Source organism: Periplaneta americana, chromosome 3 (genome assembly GCF_040183065.1).
Source record: "Periplaneta americana isolate PAMFEO1 chromosome 3, P.americana_PAMFEO1_priV1, whole genome shotgun sequence".
Taxonomy (NCBI): domain Eukaryota; kingdom Metazoa; phylum Arthropoda; class Insecta; order Blattodea; family Blattidae; genus Periplaneta; species Periplaneta americana.
In genome coordinates this window covers 41,490,762-41,512,262 of record NC_091119.1, presented here as the reverse complement: position 1 = coordinate 41,512,262, position 21,501 = coordinate 41,490,762, and the positions used below count along the sequence as shown (strand labels likewise).

Genomic DNA, 21,501 nt, shown 5'->3' with positions numbered 1-21,501 from the left:
ACAGGAACAGAGATTAAGGGTGTTTGAGAATAAGGTTCTTAGGAAAATAAATTCAGACGTTTGAGATGGGCAGGGCATGTAGTTCTTATGGGCGAATCCAGAAATGCATATAGAGTGTTAGTTGGGAGGCCGGAGGGAAAAAGACCTTTGGGGAGGCCGAGACGTAGATGGAAAGATAATATTAAATTGATTTTAGGGAGGTGGGGTATGATGATAGAGACTGGATTAATCTTGCTCAGGATAGGGACCAATGGCGGGCTTATGTGAGGGCGGCAATGAACCTCCGGGTTCCTTAAAAGCCAGTAAGTAAGTAAGTAAGTATTGTTCTTACTGATAAACCGTGTATAGTTTTTATACGAGACAGAAAACGTTACTAATAAACCATGCATAAGCGATGGCTGTATAAACAGTATGTAACTATACCATGGGAATCCCTTTACAGTAGTTATATACACGAAACCCCTTGTTTAAGCGTTGTATATAGAGACAAAATGGTCGTTCCTTTAACAGCTGTTCGTATCAACTGTCATTTTATGATGATGGTTGCCTTGTCATCACAGAAGAACAAACCAAAGAGCACAGAATACTTAGAATAATATTGCTGTAGCTTGTACTCTTTCACCAAAATATAGTGTGGTAATCGATCAGAGCCAGTTGTACTATCGATACTTAACACGGCACACTAGAGCGCTCTACCGGATGCAATAGAGAACCTCAGATATTCTATTACCTTTCGTAATGAAGTAACGACGAAACTATGACGTAGCTGTGTAACAGTTGTACTGTTATACACGACGTATGTAGTGATTATTAGTAAGGAATTTACACATGACTTATAAACGAGCTACTCATTGTATAAGTATAAGACAGTTAAACGGCTGTATATAAAATTTTTATTAGTAAGACCGTATCTGTACATCACTAAGAACATTAATATTTTTAAACCAATAATGGTTATTTATTATTATAAAAATTTGTAGATTTTTTTAATTATTTTTCCAGCCAGAGAGCGTTTACATGATAAGAAGTGCTAAAGATATTTTAATGAATCTTTGCGCGCATATACAGGGTGATTCATGACTGATGTCCAGCTCTTTAAGAATAGGTGTACCCGTATTGTGAACGCTTATGCGCTGATCAGGGGCAGCAGTACCGAGGTATAGAATGCTACGCGCGACATTCGCATCCATGCGGTCAGGTGCATTGAAGTGGAAGAGTTGAGAGATTTGAAAATCTGCTTCCAAATTGAATTATGTTTATTTTATGATTAATACAATATTTTGAATTAACATTTCTATGTACGAGTATTTTAAGTGAATAATTCTTAGTTATGCTCAAAACTACACCTACTTTCGTAGGATTTAATCAGCTGTAACTTCTTAACGGTTGATAACACTAGTCAACAAGGTTTTTGTCACAAGGGTGAAAATGGTCATTTTAGATCAATATTTGTGTGCTTACAGTGGATCTAAATTTGAAAATTTTCCATCACGCACCATCTAAGAGGAAAATTGGAAATTGTAAAAAAAAAGAAGAATGAATTTACTAAAAAACTCGGGTATCGAACAATGGACTTTATTTAAACGGTTACACAGTATATTCATACGTTTTGTAACTTATTGTTGTTCAGAATATACTAGAAGTGTATTTTAAGGAATAGGTTCTTTCAAATATGTGAGTCTGCATTAATAAGGCGCGTAGTGGGCGATATATATATCTGTATAACGTTATTGCTTTATGGCGCTAGACCAAGAGAAAGCACTGAGAGGGTGGGCTTTTAGAGTGAAATAGATTGCATTTTAGGATTAGTTGAAAATTGTTTCAGCTTGTGACAAGTTGTATCGCTAATTTTAAGTGTTTATCTTCGCGTTCATTTACGCTTTCTGATAATTAAAAAATCTCGTCGTGAGTGTGTAACTTCGCCGGACAGCTTTTGTTACGTATGTGGAGAATTTACGGCAAAATCGCAGCGTCGGCCTTTATCAGATAAGTTGAAACAAGCATATTATTGATATTTTGAATGTAATGTGTGTGATGAGGACAAATCGTGGGCTCCCCATGTGTGCTGCATAACATGTTACTCAAAACTGATAAAATGGATGAATGGAGAGAAGAATCGAAGTATGCCGTTTGCAGTGCCAATGATCTGATGTGAACCGACAAGCCATTCAGAAGACTTTTATTTCTTTTTAACAAAGATTACGGGATTTTCAAAGAAAACAAGATCTAAAATCGAATATCCTGATGTTCAATCTGCAATAAGACTGTACCACATGGACCAAAACTCCCTATTCCTAATCCACCTTCATAATTGGAGGAATTGAGTCTTCCAATAGAACAAATAGATGACTTGACTCAACCATCAACATCCTCTGATCCGTCCTATAGTTCAGAACATCATAAAGAACCCCATTTAATCCAACAATGTGAACTGAACGACTTAATAAGAAATCTTAATATCACTAAACAAGCTGAGATTTTAGGGTCTAGACTGCAACAATGGAACCTGCTAGCACCAGACACTAGAATTTCATTGTACAGGAAGAGACATGAACGGTTTTCGAAGTATTTTATAATGAAATAGTTTGTGTGCGCATATGTAAATATAGACGGCTCAATGGAAGAACTAGGATTTCAACACATCCCAGAGGAATGGAGGTTATTCATAGATTCCTCCAAAATAAGTTTAAAAGCAGTGTTAATGCACAATGGAAACACTAAACCATCAATTCCAGTGGCGTATTAAGTGGATATGAAGGAAACTTATACAAATTTGTCAATGTTACTAGATGCAGTCCAATATGAAACATACTGCTGGAAACTCTACGAAGATTTGAAAATTGTCGCCTTATTGCTCAGACTTCAGGGTGGATTCACAAAATGCTGTTGCTTTCTCTGTTTATGGGATAGTAGAGCGACTGAAAAGCACTATATAGTGAAAGACTGGCCTTCCAGAGAAAGCTATGTCCCAAGAGAACATAATATCAAGTATGTCTCTTTAGTAAAACCGGAAAAAGTACTGCTTCCTCCTTTACATATCAAGCTTGGTTTAATGAAGAATTTCGTTAAAGCTATGGATAAAAATGGAGAAGGTTTTGCATATGTAAGGAAACTCAGTGAAGCTAAAGTGAAAGAGGGAATTTTTGTTGGCCCTCAGAATGGAAACTTTTGAAAGATAAGATCTTCGAAAAAAAATTAAGTGTTGAGGAACTAGAAGCTTGGAATGCCTTTGGAAGTGTTTCAGTGGGTTTTTAGGTAATAATAAAGTTTACAATTACCAACAGCTTGTGCAAGAACTCCTGCATAGTTACCAGAAGCTTGGTTGTCAAATGTCTTTGAAAATACATTTCCTACATTCCCATCTCAACTTTTTCCCAAAGAACTTAGGAGCTGTAAGCGATGGACAAGGGGAAAGATTCCATCAAGGTATACACAGGATGGAACGACAACATCAAGGAAGGTGAGATTCTAGTATGATTGGGGACTACTGTTGGTTTTTGTTCAACGAAGGTGACTCAAACTACAAGAGGAAAAAATAACTCTAACTAAATATATTTTTTTAAAAATCTAGCTTGAAGTCTGTATATGGTTGTTTACTTCAGTGTAGGGCTCCTAAGTTATTTGATTTGAGATTTTAATCAATTTAATTTATAAATCTTAAAAAATTATAGTTCATTTGATCCAGTTTTAAATTAATAAAGTAAAAGCTTATTTTGAAGGGGAAAAAAGGAATATAATGCTACTTTTTCTTATTGTAATTATTATTTATGCAGCGTTATTATTTTTCTGTGAAACATCAGTGTATTTTGCATATAAATTTTGTATCTTAGGAATTTATTTATTATCACTGATGTAATTACGTGTTTTGAAATGCACGAAAACGTTTTTTTTTTAATCAAAATACTTCCCCTTCTGTCACACAAAAATGTTACGTGTTACAGATTTTTCACTGCGATTTTCGTAATCAGCAGGGTCGATTTAGTAAAAATCAGTTGATTTCATTTCTGTGACAGACAAAAAGTTAAAATTTGTTGACTAGTGTAATCGGACTCATGTTCATATGGCATGTTATGCTCAAAATAGCCCATAGAACTGATTCCTAGAGCACGGATCACTAGTCGTGAAAACTATAATCTAAAATCTTTACTGAATATTATAACTTATAGTTTATTTTAAAAATATTTATTTCATACTAAATTATTTTAAAAATTAAAATACCATTTTTAAATAAACTGTGAACTGAGATAAGACATTGCATTGTAATTTATTTTTCTCTCTCTTGCATTGGTTTACTATTCATAACAAAATTCCCCACGTTTTTTAATTGTATAGATTTGTTTTGTACGTACATCTAACGTTCAGTGTCGGGACCGAAAATCCGCTGTCTTGTCATTACAGAGATACAGTGCTTGGACATAGAATACATTTGTTTTAGTCGTTTATTTAACGACGCTGTATCAACTACTGTGCTATTTAGCGTCGATGGTTTTGGTGATAGCGAGATGATATTCGGCAAGATGAGGCCGAGGATTCGCCATAGATTACGTAACATTCGCCTTATGGTTGGGAAAAACGTCTGAAAAAACCTCAACCAGAAAATCAGCTCAAGCGGAAATCGAAGCCATGTCCGAGTGAAACTCCGGATCGGCAAGCAAGCGTCTCAACCGACTGAGCTACGCCGGTGGCCGACATGGTATATAATTAAGATACGATAATTGCTATTGCTATTAAAGTTTAAACATGCATAAATTGGGTCAACTTTTTACTTGTCAGTATAACTTTATGCAACTTCGTAATTTCCGTCCAAACGACTCGTGCTCTACGTGCTCAAAATATTATTATACAAATATACAGAATTAACCGTAAGTAATGTCATTAATTTCAGGGGTTATTCTTTGAGATATTTCAAACAAACACGTTTAATACAATTTTGCTCGTTTTTGCTTCTTTTTCGAGATAAAAATTGTTTAATATGAAATATTTCATAGTGTCTTTGGGAAAACCATTGATTTAATTCCTAATATGCTCAGTCAATTTAAGAGAGCAGTGTAATATGATGATAAATCATTTAAATAATTTTAGTTTTGCTCTTTAAATGTGCAGAAATTGGATCCGAACAAATGTTACTTTTCGTTCTCGAAAGGAATTTTAAAATGTTACATGTTAAATGTTCCCGCAGTTTAAAAAAATATATATTTATGTTTCGTATATTCAGAAAGTAAAAGAAGTAAAAGTAACCAACTTAATAATAATCCGTGGCGCTACAGCCCGTGAAGGGCCTGAACAGACCACCCGCTGCTGGCCTCACGCCACATGCCGAAGCAGAAGTGGACGATCATCCAACCAGAATGGAGGTATCGTGTCGTTTGCACGATGATCCCCCCAGCCGCTATGGCTGGTATTCGTAACCGGATTTCGCTACCTATTGTAGCTCTTCAAGTGCATCACGATGCTGGGTGGACACCGGTCCCATACACTGGCCAAAATTTCATGAGAAAATTTCTCCCCCCATGACGACTCGAACCAGCGCGCATTCCGTAACGCGAGTCCTAGGCAGGATGCCTTAGACCACGACGCCACGGCGCGGGACAAAAATAACCAACTTACTTAACAGAAATTAACGCCGTGATTGTGCGGCAACTTCTCTGACACTAGAGTAGAGAGGTATGCCTCAATACTGAGTGATCTACAGAGTGATTCACGAGGTAGGATGCGTATTTTCCGAGCTAGAGGGCCGTGGTCTGTCGGTGTTACAACCAAACGTTTCGTCCACTAGTCCGGTGGGGCAGGGCATAGTTGCGCCCCACGGTCAGACAAGATGCAGCAAATAAAAAAGGGTCCCTGTTTTGTGGGCATAGTCGCGCCCCGTTCCCATCAGGTAGAGAAAAGGGGATGGCATAGTTGCGCCCCGATGAAATAGGTAGAGAAAAAGATATTACGAAACTCGAGCCTCGTAATCAACCAAACTTATTGATTTCTTATTCGATTTAATATTCATTATCGATACCGTTAAAATGAACACCATGAAGTTGGCAGTACTTTATTAACTGACATATTCAAATGAGTCAATCGTTGGAATATGGGACCTTAGCAGTCTTTGACATTTATTAGTGATTTTCACACCGTCAGTGGCGTATAGTGAGGTTAATTTAAAATTAATGTTAAGTTTAGTGGAAAGGGTAAAGAGTTAATTATTCACAATGGTTCTAAGTTTCAATTTTCGAAACCCTGTACCGTAGGGTTAAGATAGAGATGTACAAACAAAAAATGCAGTTTATTTATTGTGTCTGGCCGATAAAAAAGTGTTATTTTAAATAGAAAAATTGATCATATGCTAGGCCTACCTGATTTCAATGCAGCTATCACTGTAATATTTTTAAGTACCGTCGCGAGGGGTGACTTTGTGCCATGAGGGTGACTTTGTGCCATTCGCGAAAAACGTATGGAAGTATTCTTTAAGACCGTGACAAGGTTTTAAAGTCTACTTCCTTACATTTAGTATCTTTAAAACCTTGTGACGGTTTCAAAGACTACTTCCTTACGTTTTTTTATGAAATGCGCGAATGGCACAAAGTCACCCCGCGCGACGGCAATTTATTTATTTTATGACAATCACTTTCGTGTGTACTATGCCCATCGGGGCGCAACTATGCCATGTCCATTCTGCTACCTGATTTCTTCGGGGCGCAACTATGCCATGCCTAGGCCTCCCAATTGACCGCGGGGCGCAACTATGCCATACCGCTCCGGTGGACATCTTCAGTGGCGTGGTACACGAGTGCGGAGAGAGCCTAGGCCCTGGAAATGAATATATGACGCACAAATTGGTATATATTATATTCTGTGCAAAGTTATCTTTGGCATAAATATAGGAAGTGGATGAACATTCTGTTTTTGTTAGACATTGATGTTTCTGTATTTTATTTGCAGAACTTCCTAAGGGACTTGCTGAAGGAGGCGAAGAAGATTAACGACGTTTCTGAGGATAAACTCATAGAATACACGGACACCATGGTAACTATTATTATTATTATTATTATTATTATTATTATTATTATTATCCATGCAGGCTATACACCTCTATCCTGAGAATACATCCTCGTAGACATCAAAAATCAAATTGAACTTTCGTGTTGTTTGTCACGTGTTACTCTCGCCTTCCTTCACCTCCTCAACTTCTTGTCTCATTACATATGCAGTGCAATTGGATCACAAGATAGGGGCTATAAAGCTTGATCGAGAACAGGAGAAATGGAATTCCACTTTTCTCGAAAAAGAAATTAATATCTGGGTAATAGAACAGAAATTACATTTTATGTAAAATACATCAAAGATAAAAATTATGTTCGTTTACAATTAATCCAAATAAGTTTTTCCGTTTATTACTAAAAAAAATCGCTTATACAGGGTGATCCGTTTGGGTATGGATAAAATAAAAACACTGTAAAACATTTACTATTGAACTTTATTTGTTGAAACTTTGTGCATACAGCACTGAGAGATGGGAGATTCCTCAGAGCTCAACATGACCCCCATTGCGCACCCTGCACAACTCATAACGGTGATGCAATTCAGCCCATGTCCGTTGTAACATAAGAGGGTGATTTTTTTAAAAGCTTGAGTAATTTTTTACTCTCAGATCATCAATGTTCCTGGGTTTCTGTGAATAGACAATGTCTTTAACAAAACCCTACACGAAGAAGTCAAGACGGGTTAAGATCTGGGGAGTTTGGGGACCAAGCCAAGAGATAGCTGCTTCTCGTACTGGGTTTCGCCTGCGACCTCCTGCATGTTTTTTTTTTTAACACAAAACCTGTTTCTACAAATGTTCGATACCACAACATTATGGAATCATATTTAGGTACATCACGCACACCATACTCACGTCGAAATTCCCTTTGAACTCTTTTAACAATCTCTAATTTAGCATACCAAAGAACACATTGTGCCCGCTGTTGATTTGTAGTAGCCATTTTAATTATGTACGACTTTCATTTGTTCTTTCAGATTATGCATTATTGATATGGAAAGTTTAGTCTCTTAGTCATAATATAACCAGTAAGAAATGTTTTCTACTGTCATAATAGCTTTATAATAATAAATTCTGTGGTGTTCGGGTAAAGGGGTATGTCATTTTTTTTGTGCAGCTGGAATTTTGTTCCCCAGATGAACACACAAGTTAAATTATACAAGTGGGTGTGCAAAAATCAAAGAATACTAGCATTTGGTGTGTTTTATTTGTGTAGAAAATTATTTGTAATAAGGGTTCCAAGTTTAATTTTCATTTAAATCCGAACTCATTTTTATGACTTATCTCCCTTTACCCAAACACCACAAAATTAGTATTATCCATACTTAAACGGATCAGACTATATAATAAAATCACATTATTCGGTTTTGATTTTAAACAGTAATACACCTATGAAAAATCCTTAGTTACACTTGTGGCAGTGGAAATGTTGTTTCCTTCTAGTCTTTGAACGTCCAATGTCTTGGCTGCCGGTGGGTTTGTACAGATATTCTTGGTATGGAAGACGTATATTGGGCATTTTTAAAACGTGCTGCTGCCATTATAGTTGAATATCTTGAATATCCTTCGTTACTGATTTAATTCGTAGTTGGTTCCTTAATTTTTTATTGGTAACTTAACGATGTTGTATCAACTATTTAGCGTCGATGGGATTGGTAATAGTGGGATGGTATTTAGCGAGATGACGCAAAGGATTCACAATATATTATCTGACATTCGCCTTACAATTGGAGAAAACTTCGAGAAAAAACAACCAAGTAATCAGCCCAAGCGGAAATCGAATCCACGCCCGAGAACAACTTCAAATCGGCAGGCAAGCGCCTCAGCTGACTTAGCAATGCTGGTGGTCTTTGTTCCTTATTTTTCAACTCATTATTCTATCACTGGTCTCCAAAGTCATGGTCGTTTAAAGAGCTGAGATTGGTCACGAAATGATTTTCAAGTCCACACCTATGGAGTAACGGTCAGCGCTCCTGGCCGCGAAACCAGGTGGCCCGGGTTCGAATCCCGGACGGGTCAAGTTATCTGGTTGAGGTTTTTTTCCGGGGTTTTCCCTCAACCCAATACGAGCAAATGCTGGGTAACTTTCGGTGTTGGACCCCGGACTCATTTCACCGGCATTATCACCTTCATATCATTCAGACGCTAAGTAACCTAGATGTTGATACAGCGTCGTAAAATAACCCAATAAAATAAAAAATATTTTCAATGTAAAACAAAAAGTGTATTAACGTACATTTATTTGAATTTAGAAACATATATAATATTGAACATTTTTTTTTTACTAATGGTGATTTCGATTGATTGAGGGAAAACCTCGGAAAAATCACAAACATGTAACTTGCCCCAACCTTGGCTCCCTCGTTTCACAGTCAGACGTGTTAACCGTTACTCAACTGCGGTGGACGATATGATATTAAAATTTAATCTTCGTAAGTCTAATGTGATATTTGACCGCGAACATAATCCCTTTTTCTTTCAGAAATGGACGGAAGCTTTCGTTGGTGATTAAGTTACTCTGTTCAGTCGATGAAGGAATTTTGTGTATAATCTCAGTATAGACCTATTTTGCATCACTTGAATTACTATAATAATTTGTATTATAAGAGAGTAAAATTAGATTTTATCCGCGTATGGAAATTTAGTGCCTGAGTCGAAGCCGAGGGTGATAATTTTCACGATTGCATAAAATCTCTATACTCTCGTGTGCTGGGCCTATATAATATTTTATCCATTACCTGTATCTAAATTTCATTATCGGTATCTAAATTTAATTTTAAATCGTAGGCCTTTTCTTTGTAATGTGTTATTTTTGAAGAAGTTATATAGGGACATCATTTTATTTTTATTAACATTTTTAATATTAACCTGGCTATACCTTTGGATTAACGGTTGAGAACCGGAAATATCGTTCCACGACTGGAGTTCGATGATACTGGCGTAAAATACAAACAAATCACTTTACTAAGTATAGGAGGGAAGAAAAGTAGTTCATCCATTTACGTAAACTAGGAAATATCGCGATTTTGAGTTTGATAATTTTCATTAGGTTTTTGTTTAATCAAAATACAGTACTGTATTAAGTGTTTTTACTCACGAATTGAGCTATTCATTATGCAGTGTACATTATACTGTCTATAGCAATTTAGCATACAATAGAGAGAATGAAGTTAAATTGAAAAATAATCGTAATATGGATATTTAAACACAATTTTGAAAATGGTGGCCGTTCATTTTGATACAGGCTTCAGTTCTTTCTTGCATATTATCGCACTATAGACTATTGCATCTAATTCCAATTACCAGTTTCGTCCTTCATACTAGTAACTCATGTTGAAATAATTCTGTACCTACTCTATAAAAGAGTACCTTACGTACTGTAAATGCAATCTTCATTTCTGCCCGATCCGAAAAGAGAAAATTACCCAGACATGCTATCTACTGTCCGTCCAAGTGGTTTTGTCGCAGGGTCGTAGACAGGGGGCTAATCACATGACAGTTAATTATTTAGCGAGGCCCTTTTATTTAAGTTATTTTAAACAGTTGTATAATGTTACGTAGACGTCCAATTTCTAACAGAAATTAATGTTTCCAGAAAAGATCTAAGACAGCCCAGCCACTAGCCTTTACAGAGGGGCGAGCAGAAGCGCGTGGGGGAAACTGGGATGCGACACAGGCAAACGGACGACTGTACCTGTACGAGAATATGATTAAATATTGAAAGCTCTTTCGTCACTAGAAAACGCGAACATATTTCTGGAACGTACTATACTCACTAACTCAGTACTGTTTGTGTTTACTATGACCGTAAGGCGACTTTGATTGTATACGCTTGGTTCTGTGTGGAGAACGGTTGGATGTTTACTAGCAGAGGGTGTGGGAGTGAAGTACATTCAAAAACTCAGGTACAATAAAAATTGAAGTAAAAATAAAATGATGTCCCTTTACCTGTAAATGAATGAATGTATGAATTTTATTGTTGCTAATGTGTTGGTTGTCAAGGAGACAGTGATTAAAAAATATAATTCACAAGTGAATTAAAAACTTTTAATTCGCTGCTGTGAATAAAGCCATTGTTTAGGTTGCTAAGGACGGTGAAATAAAGACCAGTTTAGATACCAGTCAAGGATAAATAAAATAAGCAGTAATGTTCTTATAGTAACGTTATTCTTTCCATTACAGCTTCAAGTCTTTGACGCCAACAAGGACGGAAGACTGCAACTCTCAGAAATGGCCAAGTAAGTGGAAGAAAAATATTTTAGCAAGCCAGAAAAACACTCCAGAGAAGTTGCTTCAGTTTAGAAATATAGTTTCAAACATTTGCATGATAATAGAGCGAGACGAACCTTGTGGAATGACGCAGTTAAAGAAAGGGATATAGGAGTAGAAATAATTAAAACGTAAGCAATCGAAATGTAACGAAGGATTTATGTGAACTCCAAGCCTATCGGCCACTTACCCTCACTTCGTTTATAACCGTTCCGTTGAAGAAACCTAAAAGAATGTTTAAGGGAAAAAATTCAAAAATTAACGTAACCTATTATGGAGAGGAGCTATTAAGCTATGTCCTTTTCGACCTTCTCCTCGAAAATTTTCTGTTCCTTCATATGGAAAGGCACGAATCGGAGTGAGGTAAGTGTCCAGTAGCCTTTGAGCTCTCATAGACACTTTCCCTGAGGCCAAATTGTCCTTCAAGGAAGCGTTTTCGCGTACACTTTAATTTTCCTCCTCCCAATTTCCCATTCATGGATTGTTTCCATGATACCACGAGTGGCGTCAGAGTAAATTTTTTTGTCAAAATGTTACAATTCTTTACCCCTTGTAGTTCGAACATAGTCGTTTCACGTAAAATAAAACTTCGGAAGTATGAACTTTATCGGTTGACAAGAAGGAAACAAGCAAGACCTAGTGTGTACATAATATATTTTCGATAATAACGATCAGTTCTAATTGCGATAGTGATATCGCAATTAGAAATTGTAGTCTGTCACTAGTATAAGATGGGAGGATACCAGCGCTCGTTGTGACTAGTTGTAGAACTAGGAGACAAGTGAAGTATGAATTGCTTTTTTGTAGATGTAGGTCTATACAGAATGACACGTATGTAATTTCATTCATTTTAGGAGGTTATTCTTTGAGACGTTTGAAAAAAAAGTTTAATACTACAATTTTGCTCATTTTTACTTCCTTTTCGAGATCAAAATTGATGTAGTATATGAAATATTTCATAACGTGCTTTGGGAAAGCCATTGATTTAATTCACAATGTGCTCAGTCAGTTTAAGAGAGCAGTGTATTATGGTAATAAATGCTTGAAAGAATTTTAGTTTTGTCTTTTAAATATGTAAAAATTTTATCCGAATAAATATAACTTTTCGTTCTGCAAAGGAATTTTACAATGTTTCATTTGTATGGATCAAATTTCTGCAAAATTAAAGGACAACACTAAAATTCTTTCACTAATTTATTATAATTAGTGGGCAGATGTTGATGAGTCATCTTCTTATTTTTCACATTAGGACAATGCCTAGTAATATAGAAATCCTTTCTATGTTAATATCAACGTAAAAAAGTAATTTCTTATTTTGCATTTTTTGCATTTTTGACGTTTTTTGACTAATAGGTCATTTTTATATTTTTTTCGGCATTTCTTGGTCATTTTTAATACTTTGAAGAACTTTTAGATCATTTGAAATGCCTTCTACTTTCTTCTTTACCGATAGGTCTGTTAAATCATTTTCTGGCCAATAGGTCAGTAGTAATTACCTACTGAATAAGTGAATAACAGTGAAGTTCGAGTTTTATAGTTTGGAACAGACTCTAAAGTCCATCCCTCATTCCACTGAAGGCTTCACTTCACAAGACGGAAGTAATATAAAATGCTTGACAGTAGCTTAGTTTAAGTCAGGACTTTGACCGCTACTGTTCTTTTGTCGGTACGAGAGTGTGTTTAGAATTTGTGTTTGGAAGGAGGGAAACTTTCACCATGTCCTGGAGAGAACGTTTGCCCTCAACATGGTTCGGAAGGGATGTCTACTGTAGTAGACAGTATTTCAACACAAATATTGCAAGAATACACGCTGTGCCCACAATACACACTCCCTCAGCTGGAGGATCTGGTAGTAAAAGTGAAGCGCGGAAGGAGGAGGAGACGGAGAATGAAGGCACTGACGTCGACCACCCCTGATTGAAACACATTGTAAACCCTTATTAAAATCTATAGTTTTCCCTTAAAACCTTCATTTTGTTGCATGTTCTTTTCCTTTATTTTAGTCAAATTCCAGGAAGTTGCCTCCTCTCTCTCCGAGATTTTCAGGGCAGGGATTGAAACAAGGTGACTAATTTTTAAGAAGTTGTGGTGCGATAGCAGTGAATAATATTTAAGTGTCATTTTCTTTTAATTTTGTCATTTTTCCATTAGTGTAAGGGCATTTTAATGAACATTTAAGTAGATTTTTAGGTCATCAACATCTGTCCCCAAATTTTAATACACCGCTCTCTTAAATTCACTAAGCACATCGGGAATAAAATCAATGGCTTTCCCAAAACACGCTATGAAATATTTCATATAAAACATTTATATCTCGGAAAGGAAGAAAAAAGAGCAGCATTGTATCAAACTTTTTGTTTTAAACACCCCCTGAAATTAAAGACATCACTTACGGTGCACTCTGCATGTAGGTCTACAGTACGTTGGCTCGCTCCAGTGGACAGACATACTACAATAATTGCGATATGGGATGCATGAATATCTCATTTACTCCCTAATCATTTAATTTTCTTCTATTTCAGAACATTACCTGATTGTCTGTTGTCTTCCGTAGCCTTCATAATGTCAGCTTTCTATTACAAAATGGTAGACAAGATCTAGTGCCAACTGCAGAGATCAGAGGCCGGCCATGGGCATACTGTTTCTCCAATGCTTCTCAACCAGCGTCAGGCAACGCCCATTCTATAAGGCACGGGGTTAACGTTGATGTTTGTCTGTTCCTCAGGTTACTGCCTGTCAAAGAGAACTTCCTGTGCCGGCAAGTCTTCAAGGTGAGTGAGGTAACGTCAGCAAACGATCTACATATCCATCACTTAAGTGTACAGCGTCACTTCTGTGTGAATCACTGGGTCCGTCCTACACGACTCATACTGACTGTAACGCAGCACTGTATCTTGTGTGTTGCATCTGATCCTCTTTCTCAGTAATGTAATGCGTGTCAGTGTGTGGTTTGAGTCATGTAATATTTGTTAGAACCACGAATTGCTCATAGGAATACATAGACGCGTCTCCGAAGTTGGTAGGCCTGTAAACAAATCGGCTTCCAAGCAACGATAAAAGTGGTAGGAATTATTTGTGTTTCTTATTTATGTATTATCCGGTGACCCCGGATTTTCAGGCTCGAATAGGATAGCTTGCAACAATTTTATGTAAAAACCCCTAAATATATGCAACTTGAGAAATTCTCGAGATATGATATTGCCTAAAACTAGCTGTATTATAGAAAATATTTTTCAACCTACGCTAAACGAGCCTAAAAATCGAGGTCTACGATATAAATCGCAAGATCCTATTTATTTAAACTGTAAGGAACTGATTGGATATTAATGTAAAGCGACACAGTGGGCTGGAAGAATGTGGGTTCAATCCTGAGTGAAGGTGAAGTTTTTCCTAGCTTTATAAATTCCAGAAGGGCTACGGAATACACTGAGATTCGCGTCAAATATCAGATGTCTCTTTAGAGTAAATCAATTAAATATATTTTGCGAGTACATGTTGTCTAAATTCGAACTTTGATGCTTAGCCCACTTTTTGCTCTACCCTAACTTCAAATCAATTGTATTAATAATCCATGTAGGCCTAGTTATTCTGAAGTTATAAAAGGTTTTTTTAAGGAGTATATATTTGAATTATAATTTTCTATATAAGTTATTTGGGCCATTCTTTTTTTATAATGTAAAATAGTTCATAATCCTCCATTTGTTACTATTCTTCATATAAATATTACCAATATAATAAACACTGAACAACAAATTTTTACTTTTTGTCTTGCTCCGAAATAAAAATAGGTGAATATTACTAATATCTGTGCCCTAAATCTGAATTGAAAATCCAAATTGCCCCATCACGCACCATTTTCCAGGGAAAATTAATTTAATTTTTTATGACAAAACTTACTTGTTTTTAATTTTTCACTGCTACTATAAAATTACAACATACCACGGATTCAAAATTCCTCATAATACTTGAAAAATATGTACCAGATACAAAAATGATGTTACATAGTTTAAAACACAACAACAATAAAAATATTTCATGTATATAATGAGAAAAATCTCGGAATTTGAACTTACATTTAAAATAATTTTCTAGATGACTTCTCTTTATAACTAGACCTGGGATTGTCTTTTACAAGGAACCAACAATAGTCTGCAAGCATACTGGATGATAATCTTCCTTTATATCGCCTTTCCATTTCAGATATTTCTTCATGAAATCTTTGCCCATGCACGTCGCTTAGCGCTCCAAAGTTAGGATGAAAGAAATCCAAATAAGAATGTAAAAAGTATATTATGAGAGACATAATAGACTCCATTTTGTCATATGCACTTACCATGATTTCCACAACAAGTTCTATGTAGTTCTCTGCCCTAGAATTTCCAAGGAAATTTGAGCAAACGTCTTTGAAAGCGTGCCATGTCATTCTTTCTGTAATGGAAAGTTTTTCCTCAAACAAAGGGTCAGCCATAACTTTGTGAATCTGTGGACCTATGAAATACCCTCTTTTAATTTACCTTCGCTCAAGCTGGTACAATTTCCTTTAAATACTGAAAACCACACCCTTATTTGTTCATTGCATAGACTTCACTTTGAATTTTTATGAAATTTACTTAATAGAAGGCACCAATATCTGTTTATTTATTAGAAGTACAAAATAACATGCCAACAACCATAATAAACCGGAAATAAGTCATAAACTCATAAAATGCATTATCTTTTGTTTTGGTTTATACTCCCAACCCGCGCCAGATGTTTCCTGGGGGAGCGCTTATCGAAAAGTGAAATCATAGTATATCTTAAAAACCTTACGTGATACGAAGAAAAGAGATGCATTTTCGGATTCAGCGCACATCAAACTACAAGGGAGACATTGTTTTAAGTCGGAGCAAAATTCTTGTTGTTCGGTGTAATTTGTTTTTTTAATGTAATAAATAGTTTAAAATATATAATTTATGTTATTTTTCGCTGGAAAAGATTTTTTTAATACTGAGACGTAAACTTAAAACTTGATTTTGCATATTGTTCTTAAATATATTCGTTTTATTTAAATGTGTTATATTTTATTCCGTAATTTTCATAATTCACTCTTGATTTATTTTACGACGCTTTATCAACTGCTGTCGTTATGTAGCGTCTGAGTGATAATGCTAGCGCAATGAGTTCAGGATCTAGCGCTGAAAATTACCCAGCGTTTTTCTCTTAATGGGTTGAGGGAAAGCCCTGGGAAAAACTTCACCCAGGTAACTTGTCACAACCAGGATTTGAACTCCGGCCTGTTCGTTTCACGTAGACATGTTAACCGTTACTCCACAGCGGTGGACTAATTGACTGTCAGATATTCAGTAATTAGATGAAAAAATCCTTAAATATTGTAATAAAAACGTCACAAAATATTATAGGAATAGTTAGCCTTCCTACTAATAAATTATAAATAATACTGAACTTTTGAGTATGGACGAAATCCGTCCTATGGATTAGGAAAATATGTTTCATGCATATGTATTGACAGATAGATAGACATGCTAAAAATCACCTTCTCGATATTTTGCATATTTGTTTTATTGTGATCTCTTCAAGTGAAAATTACCATGCATAATGAGTACGTAAAAAAGATAAGTTCATCTAGGAAGAGGAAACGAACACAGAGTTATCTGGTCAAGAAGCCTTTTAAAAATTCCTTTTTCTGAGCACGTATCTAGGGATACGAGTTAGTGTCGGATATCATATTTTTACTTGTTTTAATGGCTATATATTTCTGTTATCTTCAAGTTCATAACTTTTAACAGCCTCTCATTATTTAGAACGTGTTTTTTCTTCCATTCTCTCGTATAAGCTTAATTCCCAAGGGTTTGGGGGTGAGAAAGATGGGCGCACAATGTATTCCTATGAAAAATTCAAAGCAGTTTGTGAACCGTTGGAATTATGAATGGCTCAACTGCAGGAAAGTTTTCCCTACCATATCCTAACCCTCCCCCACTTCATAACCCTTTCCCACTGCTTTATTAAAGTTTACACCGACTTGATTTCTAACGTTTCCATAGCAACGAATTATTAAGATAAAAAGACTTGAAAAAAATCAAATTTGTAAGTAATTGTTCTATTAATAACAACCATGTATTGAATTGCTACACCGTGAAATGAAGGCTGAAGTTCAGCAGGCAAATCGAAGTTTCTGTTAGAGCAGCCTTTTTCAATGACGAACCATAATATTTAATCTAAGACTTAAGTGTATTACTAATCAAATTTATATTGGTAAATCGTCAAATGTCGCACCCAGAGTCATAATACATGTTTCTATGCTCAAATACCTATACATTTTTTTTATTCAAGCGTGTTTAATTAAAAAGCTGTTACTCTTTGAATTTATCCAATGGAGTGTTCCATAAGATATACAGAAAACAGCTATATATGTTAATATTTTACGATCATTTATATTTTTATTTCACACTTTAAGTATCACACATCAGTAGCTCACGCACCACTAGTGTTAAGGGAAGATTTCTCGTGAAGTTCCCGTTTCCCCTGCCATCATTTCTATATTTATTTATTTACTGTCAATAAAATTAATTACATAGATAGGAAGTCGTACTACCGCTGTGATGTTTCTATGGATTTTGATCGATGGCAGACAATTATTCATTCATGAAAAAGTACTTATGGTTCATACTTATGTATGTCTACGCTTCACAGGCTCGCTCTCTCTCCTTTTAATGTGTATTAATGCTACGTTTACTTTTCGAAATTGTTTGCAAGACTGTAAAAATGATATTATGCTAATGTTAGCGAAACTATAAAAATAAACAGTGGAAGTGTTTTGTGATGCTATGCAGTTAAGAACCTTTGAAATGTTTGCAAAACTATAAAAATAAGAAACCAGGGACATCTTTGCGACACAGTGAAAATAAAACCATGGAAACATTTTGCGATACTATGCACATAAAAATATCGAAATGTGTGCGACGCAATACAAATAAAACCATGCAAAATGTTTGTAAAACTATACAAATAAAGCCATGTATATGTTGGCGATAATATGAAGATAAAAACCATGGAAATGTTTGCAACATAATACAAATAAAACCATGAAAATATTTTCGAAATAATTAAAAAAAATAATTAAAGCAATATTTGCGAAACAATAAAAATAAAGCCATGGAAATATTTGGGTAACAATAAAAATGAAACCATGAAAATATTTGCGAAACAATAAAAATGAAACCATGGAAATGTGAAACGATAAAAATGAAAGCATGGAAATATTTGCGAAACAATAAAAATGAAACCATGGAAATGCGAAACAATAAAAATGAAACCATGGAAATATTTTCGAAACAATAAAAATGAAACCACGGAAATGTGAAACGATAAAAATAAAACCATGGAAATATTTGCGAAACAATAAAAATAAAACCATGGAAATGTTTCGCGATACAATAAAAATAAAACCATGGAAATATTTGCGAAACTATATAAATAAAAACCACGGAATTGTTTGCTACACTATAAAGATGAAACCATGGAAACATTTGCGACACAATAAAAATAAATCTGGCAATGTTTGTGAAACCTACAAAAATACATTTATGGAGTTTTTTGCAATACAATAGACATAAAACTATGGAAATATTTGCGACATAATAAAAATAAAACCAAGGAAATGTTTGCAAAAATTATGTAAATAAAAATAATTAAAATATCTTGCAAAACATTGAACATAGAAACCATGGAAATGTTTTGCAATAGCCTATAATAAATATAAAACCATGGAAATATTTACAACATTACAAAATTTAAAACCATGGAAATATTTGCGATACAATAAAAATAAAACCATGGCAATTTTTCGCGACAAAATAAACCTAAAACCGTGGGAATATATGTGACACAATAAAATTAAAACCATGGAAATATTTGCGAAAAAATAAAAATGAAACAATGGAAATATTTGAGAAACTATATGAATAGAAACAAGATGAAACCATGAAAACATTTGCGACACAATAAAAATAAACCTGGCAATGTTTGTGAAACCTACAAAAATTAATCTATGGACTTGTTTGCGACACAATAGAAATAAAACCATGGAAATATTTGCGACACAATAAAAATAAAACCAAGGAAATGTTTGCAAAAGCATAAAAATAAAAATCATTGAAATATCTTGCAAAACATTGAACATGGAAACAAACCATGAAAATGTTTTGCGATAGCCTTTAATAGACATAAAAACCATGGAAATGTTTGCAAAAGTATAAACTTAAAGCCATGTAAATATTTGCAACATTACAAAATTTAAAACCATGGAAATGTTTGCGACACTATAAAATTAAAAACCGTGAAAATGTTTATAAAACTATAAAAATAAAATCCATGGAAATATGGTGCGATACTGTGAAGATAAAAACCATAAAAATGTTTGAAAAACTATAAAAAAATAACCATGGGAATATTTGTGACATTATAAAAATGAAAGTCATAATATTGCTTTTTGCGACAGTATGAGAATAAAGACCATGGAAATGTTTTACGATATTGGAAAAATAACATCCATGGAAATGTTTGTGGTACTATAAAAATAAAATACATTGAAAATACTATGAAGATAAAAACCATGGAAATGTTTACTAGGAAATCTTTTTGCGATATACTATGGAGACAAAACCATATAAATATTTGGGAAAATATAAAAATAACAACCATCGTGGAAATGTTTGCAACACGATAAATATAAAATCCATGGAAACATTTTCGATACTATAAAATAGAAACCAACCATGGAAATATTTTTCGATGTTATAAAATTAAAAGCCATGGAAATATTTTGCGACAATTGAAAAGCAGAACTATGTAAATGTTTTACGACTCTAGAATAATAAAAATTATGCAAAGTGTTTTGCGATACTAGGAAAATAACATGGAAGAAAATTTTTTGCAACACTATAAAAATAAAGCCATGATAATTGTTTGCACTACTCAAAAATAGACCATGAAAATGTTTGCGACAAAATAAAAATGAAAACTATGGAAATGCTTTCAGATTTTATGAAAATAAGAAATATGTTAACTACATTTACAGTAGAAATGTTTTATGGCCCAAGAAAAATAAAAGCCACGGCAATGTTATGTAATGCTACAAAAATACTGTAGATATATTTTGCGATACTGCAAAAATAAAATCCCTTGGAAATGTTTTGCGATACTATAAAAATAAAACACATTGAAATGTTATACGATACTATAAAAACAAAAATCATTGAAATATTTACGTTACCAAAAAAAATTAAAGGTATGGAAATGTTCTGCGATTTTATAAAATTAAAAACTATGAAACTGTATTCCATAATATGACAATAATAACCATAGAAATATTTAGCGAGCCAAGGAAATTAAAAAGCAAGAAAATGTTATGTGACACTACAATAAAAAAACTATGGAAATGTTTTGCGATACTACAAAAGTGAAAACTATAGAAATATTTTGCAATACCAGAAAAATCAAAACCCATTGAAATGTTTTGCTAGACTAGAAAAATAAAAGCCACAGGAATGTTATGTAATATTTTGGATATATTTTAGGATACTACAAAAATAAAATTCCTTGGAAATGTTCTGCGATTCTAGAAAAATAAAACCCCTTAAAATGTTATGCGATGCTAGAAAAATATAAACAACTGAAATCTTTTACGTTACAAAAAATAAAGCTATGGATATGCTCTGTGACTTTATAAAAATAAAAACCATGAAATTGTATCCAATAATAACAATAATAACCATAGAAATATATTGCGATCCAAGAAAAGTAAAAACCAAGGAACTGTTATGTGATACTACAATAAAAATCATGAACATTTTTTGGGATACTACAAATTAGAAACTGTAGAAATATTTTGCGATACCAGAAAAATAAAAATCCATTGAAATGTTTTGCGAGACTAGAAAAATAAAAAAATGGAAATATTTTGCAATACCAAAGAATTAAGAACTATGGAAATACTTTATGATTTTTTTTAAATAAAAGCCATGGAAATGTTTTGCGATAATATAACAATAATAGCTATGGAAATGTTATGCAATCCTAGAAAAATAAAAACCAAGAAAAAGTTACAGTATATAATGCTACAAAAAGTCAATGGAAATGTTTTGTGAAAACGTTTTGCAATATTTTGAAATATTTATAATTTCTTGCGAGATATTGTCTTTCAT

At 34.3% G+C, this 21,501-nt stretch overlaps 1 protein-coding gene across 2 annotated transcripts in view; it reads left to right on the top strand.

Moving 5' to 3' along the window:
• The window catches only part of Cbp53E (Calbindin 53E), an 886,322-nt gene that overhangs the window by 821,681 nt on the left and 43,140 nt on the right, over nucleotides 1-21,501 (top strand). For both annotated transcript variants that reach the window (XM_069820369.1, XM_069820368.1), the window contains 3 exons: nucleotides 6,931-7,014; nucleotides 11,213-11,268; nucleotides 14,025-14,070. In XM_069820369.1, the coding sequence (XP_069676470.1) occupies nucleotides 6,931-7,014; nucleotides 11,213-11,268; nucleotides 14,025-14,070 (186 nt within the window). The remainder of the gene's footprint in view (nucleotides 1-6,930; nucleotides 7,015-11,212; nucleotides 11,269-14,024; nucleotides 14,071-21,501) is intronic.